Source organism: Palaemon carinicauda, chromosome 2 (assembly GCF_036898095.1).
Source record: "Palaemon carinicauda isolate YSFRI2023 chromosome 2, ASM3689809v2, whole genome shotgun sequence".
Classification (NCBI taxonomy): Eukaryota; Metazoa; Arthropoda; class Malacostraca; order Decapoda; family Palaemonidae; genus Palaemon; species Palaemon carinicauda.
Window position 1 is genome coordinate 136,320,029 of NC_090726.1, and position 12,811 is coordinate 136,332,839.

At 35.0% G+C, this 12,811-nt stretch overlaps 2 protein-coding genes across 6 annotated transcripts in view; both read left to right on the forward strand.

Annotated features, from left to right (window-relative positions):
- The window catches only part of LOC137627267 (inactive serine/threonine-protein kinase TEX14-like), a 298,494-nt gene extending 288,238 nt beyond the window's left edge, over positions 1-10,256 (forward strand). For 3 of the 5 annotated variants that reach the window (XM_068358350.1, XM_068358378.1, XM_068358371.1), the window contains 4 exons: positions 220-475; positions 1,638-1,778; positions 2,420-2,552; positions 8,704-10,256. In XM_068358350.1, the coding sequence (XP_068214451.1) occupies positions 220-475; positions 1,638-1,778; positions 2,420-2,552; positions 8,704-9,113 (940 nt within the window). In that variant the 3' untranslated portion in view covers positions 9,114-10,256. Of the gene's footprint in view, positions 1-219; positions 476-1,637; positions 1,779-2,419; positions 2,553-3,628; positions 3,643-3,704; positions 3,769-8,703 lie in introns of all 5 variants that reach the window. The other 2 variants (XM_068358358.1, XM_068358365.1) reach the window with 2 other exon arrangements.
- Positions 10,257-11,647: 1,391 nt separating this feature from the next.
- LOC137620259 (probable serine/threonine-protein kinase MARK-A) overlaps positions 11,648-12,811 on the forward strand; it is a 131,286-nt gene continuing 130,122 nt past the window's right edge. The window contains exon 1 of the mRNA XM_068350502.1: positions 11,648-11,748. The gene's annotated coding sequence lies outside the window, so the exon portion shown is untranslated. The remainder of the gene's footprint in view (positions 11,749-12,811) is intronic.

The window sequence follows — 12,811 nt, forward strand, 5'->3', positions numbered from 1 at the left end:
AATTAATGTGTACAAGTTTTAATTCCTTTGGTTTTGAGAAATTCACCACATTCTAGATATTGTATAAAGATTCAGAAAGGTAGTTTTAACTTTCTAAAGTATTTTTTAAGGAATATTTTTCCATTGATATTTCTGATTCTCACAAACCTAATTTTATTCATCATAGCAGTTAGATATTGCTGTATCAACTCTTACATTTTTTATGTAATGTCTCTGCAGTTCCAGAAATAACCGTAAGGAAAGTGTCGGAAGGGGATGGGATGAAATTACAGGCATTAAACCAGCAAGTCACCAGCTGACACGCCATTCCTCATCTTGCTCTTTGGCAAGTGGTCCCTCCAGCCCTGTTCATCACGGTGCTGGTTCCTCTAATACATGGTCACCTTCCAGGTGTCTTTCGAGGGCAGGGCAGAAAATTAGGGCATCTTCTAATCACAATTCACCCATCCATTCCCCTAGAGAATCAAGCACAAAAGTAAGTTGTAGATGGAATCTCGTACATTTGTCATTTTTTTTCTTATTAACCTAATAGAACTCAGCTTATCAGGATTCTTTATGCATCAGTTTCTTTATTATGTTGGTCATTGTCAAACTACTATTTCAGGCATGATGCATTTACCTGATAAATCTCTTAAATTTGAATTGTAAATGTACAGTGTGCTTTAATTTAATCTAGAACTTATGTGGGGTTTCTTTGACCTGTGGGATATCCTGAATGCCCAAGTGTAGGTTGCTATGCATAAGATATTTATTATTTTTCAGACTATGTATCAGAAAGCCATATCTTAAAGCATCTGGTAATTTATGGTGTTACTTATAAAGCTGTGTAAGATATCCAGTACAGTGCTCAAATGTGTTTATTTAGACTATTAAGTTGAATTCTATTCATCAGATGTGGCATTGTGTTACACATCACCTTACCGCTTCAAAGTTCAAGTGGAGGAATTTATGGTATCCGAAGTAGTTCCCTTCTTGAAAGTAATGTTGATAGAACAGACACTGATGACTTCATCATAATCTTGTTACATAGTTTATTGGACAATAGAAAAATTAACAGCATTTAAGAATCATGAAAATACCTTTAGAAAAATGATTCCATAGAGTCATCTCACTAAGAAAGATAGTAACACAATATATACTTGTAATTCTCTTGTATACATTTTGCATATATTCATACAATAATTAAGTTTTCACAGATCCTTTAAGCTTTTATATAAAAGTTAAGGTTTTTAGTTTAAATGCAGTTGTTGAATTACTCTGTTTTAGTGTCCAATAAGGAATTTCCATCTATAGTAGTTAATCTTTTGGGTATACTGATTATTTTTTTCAAGACATGGTAATCATAAATTATTTATAAGTTTTGTTTTGATGTCCAAGGGATTTTAACAATAAATGTTTGACTCTTTCGTTTTTGTGCTATTATTTGTAATGTATTTTAAAAACACGTTATAGATGTGTTGGAATAAATAGCATACCTGGAGTTTTAAAACCATAATTGAGGGTTGAATTTATATGGGAAATTTGAATATGTAAGCGAAGTTGAAACTTATAAGCAGAGCATTTTTAACCATCCATAGTTATTTGTCTCCAGGGAAATTATTATAATGATGTATCATAACTGCTACTTTTATTGGCAGACTGCAGTTGGACGCCGATGGAACAGCGTTAGTGGTACTCCTGGAGGTCTAGGGGATACTGCAATCAAAATTCAGACCAGACGTCATTCGGAAGGTCAAAGAGCAAGAACACGTAAAGGACGACGTCGGCAGGAAGTAGAGGTTAGGAATGCAAAGTTTAGCTTTTAGATATCAAGTGGAATAATTTTGAATAAATGAGGTAAATGTAGTATAGTTTGCTTTTGTTATGAATTTATGTAAAAGCAGTTTTGTATATTGTTAGTTTATTTATTTATTTTCTGTGAGCAACTCCACATAAAAACTACTTTACAGATTTTAACAAACTTGGTAATCATATTGGGTATTACCCAAGGATGATTCTGAAACATTTGGGATAAAGTACACTAGCGACAAATACGCAACAGTACTTCGTAAATTATCGCAATATTAAGTATATATATATTATATATATACCAAGGCACTTCCCCCAATGGCAAATATTTTGTCAGTTTATTTTTTTTGAACAACATTATGCAAAAAACTACAGAACCAATTTCAGTGACACTTAGTGGACATGTGGGGTATGATCCAAGGACACATCCATTAGATTTTGAAGAAAATACATCAAAGTACGCATTAGAGTTAAGATCAAAATGAGACTGCTCGGCATGGCAAAGGAATGATGCTCTCTACTGAGTACCCTTCTAGTTTTAATTTTTGTTCTTAAGGCTTGGATTGAAAAGTATTAGGTTGACTGTGCCTTTGCTTTCTGTACTCACGTTATTTAACTGGTGTACTTTCAGGTCGAGGAGGAGTTCTTTGATGACGAGTTCAATGCTCTCCTGTTCCAACAGCCCCACATGCAACTATCAGTAGGCTCCTCAGAGAATCTTCTGGATAGTAGAGCACCGCACTCCATGCTAGCAGATGGCTCAGGTAACTAACCTCATATTACAATATGAATGTACTTCATGTACTTTCTAATTAATGCTATTATAGTGCTAAAATGTAGGGAGTACTATGTAAAGTGTTGGTAATCAGAGTAGCATAGGCCAAAAACCCTAGGACATTGAAAAAATATTGTAGTGTATTTTGTATCAATTAAACCTATCTTTTAAAACTTAGCTGTAATAAAGATTATGGAAAATGAGAATTAAGAGTAAGGTTAGGTGATATGCAGTACTGAATAATAATTCCGTTTTGAATACACTAGGTTAAAACATCAGAAGACCAGTTGAAATAAAATTACAATTTGAACATAAGAAAATAAAAAGCTAAGACAAACACTGCTTCTGCATAAAAACATAAAATGCTAAGAAATAGGAAGTTTATTTTAGGGTCCATGTTACTGAATATTTAATATTATGGTTAGTAAAAAAAGAATGAATTATTATAATTTTTCATTGATAAAACATAATTTTCATTTTACTGTCAGTGTCGAGATAGGGAAAACCTATTAAGTGCGAAAACGCAGGCAAGGTTCATCTCACTAGTTGTATATTTTGCATTTGTTAATCTACAACAGAATAGGATATATTACATTTAGTGTTGCTGGTCATATATACACTATTGATGTAAGGAAATGCCAAAAGGTAGTGTTATCAATGTTTTAATTTTCCTAACTCTCAAATTATTTGTTATGCACTTAGATGGGTAAATGGTCAATCTCCATTTTCTTAGAGTAGTAGTTATAGTGCATTGTAGACATAGTCCTTAAAAGTTGCCAGAAATTTCAATCTAATATCATAGTAGTGCTGTACTGCACTGGAGTTAGAGTAAGTGAACAATTGTTATAAAAACTGCACTATCCTTTACTTTGGTAAAACTGTTGAACAATTAAAGTAGTGAAATTAGAAGTTCGTTACCAGGGTACTGTTAGATTAATCTAAATTGTTCCAATAGTGCTATAAAAATCTATACATAACCTATAGCTAGCTGTACTGCACTGTGCCTTTTTATTTTTCCTCTGTCCTTACAACTCTATTTGTCATTGCCCCTACATGCTTATCCAGATGAGGATTAAATGGTAAGCTTCCTTTTTTTTTGTTGTAACAAAGACCTCCATGATCTTTTCTTTCTTCTTTATAGGAAATATTTGGTTTATTCTCTAAAAGAGTTGGATGGCAATGCTGAAGATCATCACTCGCAATTGGTAAAACAGTTGTAATATACAATACAGTTACCCTGCTTTTACCCATCGTTTTGATTCTTAATGTACTAATCATGAAAATATGGTCAGACTGTACTAATTACTTGTCACTTAACATGAATGATATAAAGACGTTTTATATTTATAAAGTAATGAGATATGCAAGATAATCACTAATCAGGTAAAGGCAAACTCAAATGGAATACATATTAAGCTCTTGATATTCATTTCCTGGATGCTGGTATTTGCAATGATTGACGCAGAACAGAAGAAGCTGGATTGTTGGTTATTGTTATTCAAAGCCTAACTTTTTTTTTTTCTTACCGAGATGAAACTGGTGGTTGATTTTATTGCTTTTAAGTATAGATCATGTATTTGGTGTAGAAAAGTGGATTTTTTCTGGAACAATTATCTGTCATATTTTGTGAAACTCATTTCGCTATATAGTTTGTGCTTATGATTACCATCACAATTTTTTTTCAAGTTATTTTGTGTTCCCTTATACTTCACATTTATATTGAGAATAGATTCTTCCCCACTCTTCTTAGAAACCCTTGAATTTAACTCAAATTTATTTGGATCACATTAACGTATGTCTAATATAGCAAAGAAGTCTTTTGCCAATTACAGAGATATTGGATATGAAAACATGGTAATTGTTTACAACACTACATTCTCCATTTACTCCAAAATAATGCAATCCTGCAGTTCTCATCTTCTTGCACAGTAATTAGGTGGTTATTTAAATTCTGGGAAAGCAGTAATTAGCAAGATATGTTGAGGAAGGGGGAAAGGGTTATAAAAAGAAAATAGCTCGGTTTCCTCACTAAATGACTTCGAACTGACATGTCAACATCGTCAACCAAACAGAATTCGTGATGCCAGCATACATAAACAGAAGTTCGTGATGCCAGCGTACATTTGATATACTGTACTGTATATTCAAAATATACTTAATCAAAAATTGAGTGATTACTCAAAAGTGTCACTATTTGTAAATTGCATATTTTATGGACACTTTTGAGTAATTAATCCATTCTTAATTAAGTATATTTTGAATATACAGTATATCAAATGTAAGCTGGCATCACTAACCTCTGTTTATGTACGCTGGCATTACGAATTCTGTTTGGTTGACGTTGTTATGTCAGGTCCAAGTCGTTTAGCCTAGTGAGGAAACCAAGCTTTTTTTTTTTTTATAACCCCTTCTCCCTTCCTCAACATATCTTGCTAATTATTGCTTTCCCAAAATTTAAATAACCACCTAATTACTGTGCAAGAAGATGAGAACTGCAGGATTGCATTATTTTGGAGTAAATGGAGAGCGTGGTGTTGTAAACAATTACTGAAAATATTAATTGTTGAAAAATAAATGCCATAAATATTTTAAGAATTACACATTTAAATAGTCACATCATATTCACTACCACAATATGATTGCATCTTTATGAAGGATCTGTGGAATTAGAAAACTTTTGAACATTGTTATTAGGAAATTTTGTGGCTCCTGTGAAACAGTACTGTCCTCAGCACATATGTTTTCCTAAATATGGAAACTTTTATTTATATTACCCATAAGAAATGCTGCAGTTATTAGATAATGAATTTTACAGCTAATTGAAGAATTACCAGCACTGACAATTGTAAGAGGACTTTGATATGAAGACTTCAGTAATTTGAGTTTTTAATTATACCGTTGCTGATATAGAAGCATGTATTGTACTGTAAAGCATTTCATACCCAGCAAAATGATGGAATTTTCCTCTGTAAATTACTGATGTACAGAACAGTACTGTGCAGTATCATTGAATTACAGTTTATTATCTATCTGTATACAATGGTTGAATGATATAAAATCATATACAGTAAAATATGTGAATCCCTGTTGATTACCATAATTTTGTTGAGAATATTACCCATTCAATTACTTTTTATGAATATCAGTGCACAGTATTGCATAATAGTTCAATAGCTGGAACTATACGATGGAGAGTGTTCAGCCTTCAAGAACAACTTTTTTTTGCGTTTGTAGGACTCAGTGCAATCTTTCCTCCATTTGCCTGACAGGAGTTCATAGTGTATTTGGACAGGATCTGCTAATATGAGTTCACCACCACTTTTAACCCAGTTTGAGTTGGTTTTGACCCTATGACCAAGGTGATACCAGGCAACTTCAACATTGGGGTTATACCCTAATCTAGCCGTGTTTCTTCCGTGAAGAGAACTAGTTCAATTTCTCATTTTTTGGGGGTGGGGGTGGGGTTCTGGTTTACTTATTTTGATCTAGCATCTTGAATATTATTTTTTTCACAATGTTAAATTCTAACCGAACACCTCGCAATGATACTTAGTACCAAGAACTCACTGTGACTAGCACATGCTTAGCTAAGCAGCCCTGTGTCTTCAGGAAGTTCTGCAAGTTTCATCAGCCATAAGTCAATTTGAGGTGTTGTTTCTTCCTATAGGTTTTCTGTTTCAGCAAACTTCCCACAAAAGAAACAAGTTTCATTAGTTGTGTCCACCGATCTTTCCAACATCGAATGCTATCTGACACTTGTATTTCTGGATCCCTTTATCTGAGTTTTCGTTTCTTAGAAATTATTACTTAGTGTTGTAATTGGATCAGCTTAAGTGGTGATATCATTTATAGCTCGCAGTCATTGTTGCCTGAGCCCCATAAAATTCATTGTCTTTGGAGCTTGAGTTTTTTTTAGCATTTCTCCAAGCTAACGGAATTTCATGAAGTTATTGGTAGGTGATTTGTATCATCAGTACGGTACTTTCAATGGAAATCTTAAAAACATACCATGTCTCTTTGACATGCAGTATTTCAAAATTGTTTGAGCTGGAAATGAGGCTGTTGATGGACCAGAAAAATTAGTGTCTAACAGATATACTGTATATTGTTGAAAATGTGTACTGTAATAAAAATTACAACACGGTTATCATGGCTCAAGAGAAGCTTCCAAATAATTCATCTGCATTCACTTTTATGTCACCAACTTTCACCAGTAATTGATTTTTATTGACCATCAAATAAATGTATAGAAAACCCGTTATACACTGTCTGATATATGTATTTTGTACTAATAGAATTAAAATGTGAATTCTAGATAATAAACATTGAATTAATTGTAAGTTGAGCGTGAGAACGCCACCAAAAATAATGCATTTAAAAAATTTAAAGCCTAAAAAGAAGAAAGAAAATGTAGGTATCAGTACATATATGATTGCCATTTTGAATTTCGAAATGGCTTCTCCTAGTGATCACTGATTTATACACTAAATATGATAGCATAAGATACAAACATACTGTATATGATTTGGTAATCTGAAACTTAAATATTTTAACTGCTTATCTGCATGGTATTCTGATAACCAATTGGTGAACGTTTTTCAAAAAGGCTAGAACATTTGTCCTGGGTTAAATTTGAACTAACTTGCATTAGCTAAATTTGCTTGCTACAGTATTTGCTGGTGCTTATGTAGGCCAGGTTTGGTGATTTTATCATAGTATGCAAAATTATCTACAGTGGTATTTTGGCACTGCCTTTTTTTCTAAGGTTCTTTGGTTTTGATGCCTATTACAAGCGTGGTGTTCTCAAGTTGTCAAGGGCCCTTGCAAAAAGTGATACCCTTGCAATTGCAGGCTTTGTTTTTTGTCAAATATATCACATACCTGGTTATTGGGTACCTTAAATTATTACTTTTAACTTACCCTTTGTTGATTCAAAATATGAATTAATGAAGATATACTTGCCTCTTCTCACTGTATCTGCACAATGAGTCATTTTAATTTTGCATAGACGTTTTGGAAGGATATATTTTCCAGTCCTTTATTGAGCAGTCACTTAACATAAAGGTGCACAAACTTGTACACACATTTAGCATGGATAACAGCAGTTATACATATTAACATCACTCAATTCATTCTTGAAATATTGAGGTCCTTTGTGCCACTTTTGCTGCTATTGAAATGCTTATCCAATATATGTGTCTTTATATTAAGTACAGTAGGTTGAGATGCTTCACAGTACAGTACTGTAATTGAAATTTTCTCAGACACTTAACTTACTGAAAAGTGGACGTCGATATCTAGTGGTAAAATTTGAATCCACTCTTAAAGACAGTTGTTTATACTTTCACTCCATGATGCACATATTTCCTAGAGAAAATTAGGAGGAAGATACAGTGTAATTGTACTCCTTCACCAGAACAGGGTAGGAAAAATGTAATTCCATGATATGAAATTTGCCTACCTTGATATGGCTACATGGAAATCCTTTTCCGACATTTTCCAGTAAGGTATATTTTGTTACAGTAACTTCAACCAATTGTTTGCTATAAAGGCTGTTAAGAATATGAATTATAATGACAGTAATATAATTTGAATAATGTTTTACATAAACTTATCTTAGGTAAGGGACCTCCTATATATAATTGTATTGGGAACATATTGAAATTCTGTCTTTTTATGATAATACAGTACAGTCCATAAAATGTTACCAGAAATAATCTACTTTTCACAAATGGAAACGCATGTTTGGTTCTAGCATAGAACTTTGGGTGATGGTGCATACTAGTTCCTGGTTTAACTGGGTAGCAAGACTTTAGGAATGAAATAATCTTACTTCAAAATTCTATATCATTAGCATCATGAGCTATTGCTTTACTGACCTTCCCCCTGTTGTCTTGTAAGAAACATATTTTTTAATCTCAAAGGTAATGCTCACAAGGAATGACTTTCTTGGCCTACATTGTCATGATGATTATATTTAGATCAGATTACTCAGGATTTAATAAGATGTTGTCTCTTGATGCATTTTATGGTAGCATGAACATTATGTACTACAATGCATTGTTCAGGAGTTATTGAGAAAAGTAATTCGATGGGCTAATTGAGTACATGAAGACTAACCTTGCCTTTATCCTTCACAGCATCTCCAGTCAGTCTAGGATTCAGTAGTTTCTCTCCAAGTCTTACAAGCAGTGAAGACGAGGGTGACGAGGCAGAACCAGAGGAGGGAGCGTCAAAAGTGGCAGCAGGAAGAGCACGTTGGAGACTGGGGGCCGTTGCAGAAGATGGAAATTCGGAGGAAGAAAATGAGAATAAGCAAAAGGCGGATAAGAAGAATGTGAAAAATGTAGAGAAATTACCAGTGGCTAGTGAAGGTGAAGTGACTAGTGATGTGGACGATGCGTTTAGTGGTCCATGGCGAGTGAAAGACTTTAATAAGGAATATGAACCTTTGAAAAGTGTTCAACTTTTAAAAAATCTAGAAAAGAATCTTAGTACATATCTTCCAACATATTCCATTGGGAGTGATACAGAGAGTGGTGAACCATGATCTGTGTTTACGATAGACGAATCAGGTGCATTTAATATTTGCATTTAAAGGAGATATATACATATCATGCCATGTCTTGGCAGGTTGTGTTAGGATAAAGGTCACTCCACAACTTTTATTGGGAGGGAGGGTGTTATTGCATAAGTATGTATATAATTCGTTTGCCTCATACGCTCATAATACTTCATTTGTAATTCTCCATTTCATGCTAAAATAAAGAACTTTGCATTCGAGCCTGAAGTAGCGGCAGGCGCTGCTTCATTTTCTTCTTTCTCCATAGAGTTTTGTGATCTTGTACTCTGAAAAAAAATAGGCCTAAAAGTTCGCTAATTTGCGGAATTCAGGCATTTCTTTTCATTGTTAGGCAGAGCTTAACTTCATGCTTGCTTTTACAATGTGTTTTAAGAGAAGTTAATATGGTGTAAACTCTTTGGAGGTTTCATTGTAGAATATGCATTCTTCTTTTTGGAGTTGGGAAAATAGGTCTGTTGAAAGCTTGCTGCAAGCTTAGCCTGCTAACAAATAGCCGAGACTTTCAGATTAACCAGAAACCTTCCCAAGCTTGATCTCTAATGTCATATTGACAGCGCAGAGATCTAGTTAGGGAGTCATTTCTTGTCATTGTGGACTGCTTAAGAAAATTGAGGTTGTTCATGTTAATAGGGTAAGCATTTTCAGTATAGGGCTTTCATCACAAAGTAAAATACCAGTAACTTGTCTTTAGTTGTTATTTTGTTATATTGATTCGTACTGTATTATTGTACTTAGCAGCTGTGCTATGTGCTGTAGATAGTCTTCTCTACCAAAGATAAAGCAGGTCTTGAAATACTGGTAATGCTAATTTTACACTACTACTATGAAGGTAGACATTCAGAAGAAAATATTTCGAAATATTTTACCATTTTTTTTTTTATTTTGTTATTCATAATTATTCACTTTATCATGAATTCATAAACATCAATGATCATGGAACTTTAATTTTACTATCATTATTTATTATTATCATTGAAACTTTCAATAGCTACCCAGTTTTGTATAGTGATTTACAAGTTATGATAGACTGTACCTGTCTCAGTCTCTATTACCAGGAATTTCAAGCTCTGCCTAGGAACTGCTACTGATGGGAAAGTGAATAAAATTGTTCTGGATAATTAGTGAGGTTTTCTTCATTTCCTCCTGGAGTTAGCGTGAAATGTGACATGCATTCAAAATATAAGATAATCTACTGTATATTGGGTTATTTTTTTTTCATTTCGACAAAATTTATAAGACATTCGTCTTTTTCCTTTTTACCGAATTTTTTATACAGTTTACTAAATGAAACTGCTTTGCATTTTGGTTCTGCATTTCTATGCAACGTTACATCCCTACTAGTTTCGAGGTGATTTAAATTATCATTTACTTATCGAGTTAGGTGATCATGTTTTGTGCTACTAGGGTAGGTTAGATAGTATGCAAAGTATTGCTGTCCTCTACGTGTTCATTGTGTCCTTGCGTGCTGCCTACCAAGTCTTAAACATATTACTGTAGATGGATCATATTTTTCTTGTTAGCGTAAGGAATGAAGCTCAGGGTGAGGCTAATAAATTCAAAACCTTGTGGTATAACAGCAATCTCCTTCCTAGTACCCAGGGTTTTCACCGATGAAGGAATGAATGAATGATATGAAGTTCTCTCATTCATCGGCAATAACCCGATGATGTCACTAACTATAGTAGAACTAGAACATTTAACTTTAATCTCCCAGATAGAAAATAAACAAATACTGAAAGACTTTAAGGGTCTTTTCGGTTTGAGTGCCTATCGAATTTTAATGTTTTTTTTATTCCAATGTATGTATTTTGATGTGGAAAACCCAAAAATGATAACCATTTTGTGGAGAAATTATTTATTGATGGATGTGATAGGTAGTGGCTGTAAGGGGGGGGGTGGTGTCGCAGGGGCTAGGCCTAGGTAGGGGTACAGGGCCCTAGGTTAGGTGGTTGTATTAGGTTCGGTAGTGTCCCGAAAATCACTGTGGCCTTAAGGGGGGGTCGCAGGGGGGGCGGAGGCCCCCCCCCCGGTAGGCCTAGGTAGGGATACAGGGCCCCTATGCTAGGTTAGGTGGGTTTTCTTAGGTTCAGTAGTGCCCTGAAAATCAAGAAAGCGCACAGAGAAATCGCAGCATTTCAGTAAGATATTGATTGATATAAGCCAATTTAAGTGTTAATAAATAATTTCTCCACAAAATGGTTATCATTTTAGGGTTTTCCACATCAAAATACATACTTTGGAATAAAAAAAACATTTAAATTCGATAGGCACTCAAACCGAAAAGATCCGACTTGAATACAAACTCCTATTACATAATTTTTTTCCTTGTAAGTCTTTATAAAGCAACGTGTATAAAGTTGACTGGTAATTAAATTGAAAACATATTGGAATAGCTTGTTAAGCAGTGTAATAATATTTCTTAATAGAATGGAACACTAAGCTAAGAAACATTACTCATTTCCCACCAGTTTTCACAACGACGAATCTGCCAACCGTTATCGTTTACAAAGTCTCGGTCTGACTGTCTTTAATTTAGTTTCGTAATTGGTGGTGTTGCGTTGTGTGCGTCGATGTTTTGCTGAAGATTTGTATTCAGATAAGGGTGAGTAATATATTCGTAGACTATGTACTGTGACTAGTGGTACGAAAACTTTTGATGAAGCTTCACGAAAACAAGTTTCATTTGATGTTATGCCTGTGGGAGGTCAAGCGACTTTTAGTCAAGGTGTTTACAATGATTAACTAGCAGTTTTTCCTCCGAATTTACTGTCCTTTTGCCGGTGTAGCGTTGGATATACACCCCCATGGAATATGCGCTCTCGATGATTTGCACACCCCCAGTCATTATTATTGGTAAAATATACACTCCCCTTTAATTATTTGCACTCCCCAGTCATTATTAGGTAAATTTACAGTTTCATCCATTATAGGGAAACTGGAATAAAAATATATTTGTTGTATCAGAAATAGTGTAGTTCCAACGAATTTATCGTTTATTTTGACCGCAAACCATCCGATTTAGAGATTTACTATGTAATTGGAGTTAAAACAAGAAGTTCTAGAATGCAGAAAGACCCTACTTCAGCCCAACAATTATGGGGGACACCAGGTGGGAACCGGGGTTTTGGGTGGGGGGGGGGGGTCAAATGATATTTGCAATAAATGAATACTTATCCTTCCACCACCCCTCCCCCTATACCCCTACCTAGCCCTACGGGGGGGGGGGGGGGCCTCTGCCCCCCATGCAACCCCCCTTAAGGCCACAGTGATTTTCAGGGCACTACTGAACCTAATAAACCCACCTAACCTAGCCTAGGGGCCCTGTACCCCTACCGGGGGGGGGGGGCTCCACCCCCCCTGCGACCCCCCCTTAAGGCCACAGTGAATTTCGGGACACTACCGAACCTAATACAACCACCTAACCTAGGGCCCTGTACCCCTACCTAGGCCTAGCCCCTGCGAGCCCCCCCCCCCCCCCCTTTACAGCCACTACCTAACACATCCATCAAACCAAATCCAAAGTGATGGTACTGCTGTATACATCGTTATACTATCACCATAATAATATACTCTATAAATTAATGAAGCTTACCTTAAACTGTTGGTTCATCAAGATGCGCTGCTGCTTTGAGGAAAACGTGAAGCCGTTGGGAAGGTTCCTTGAC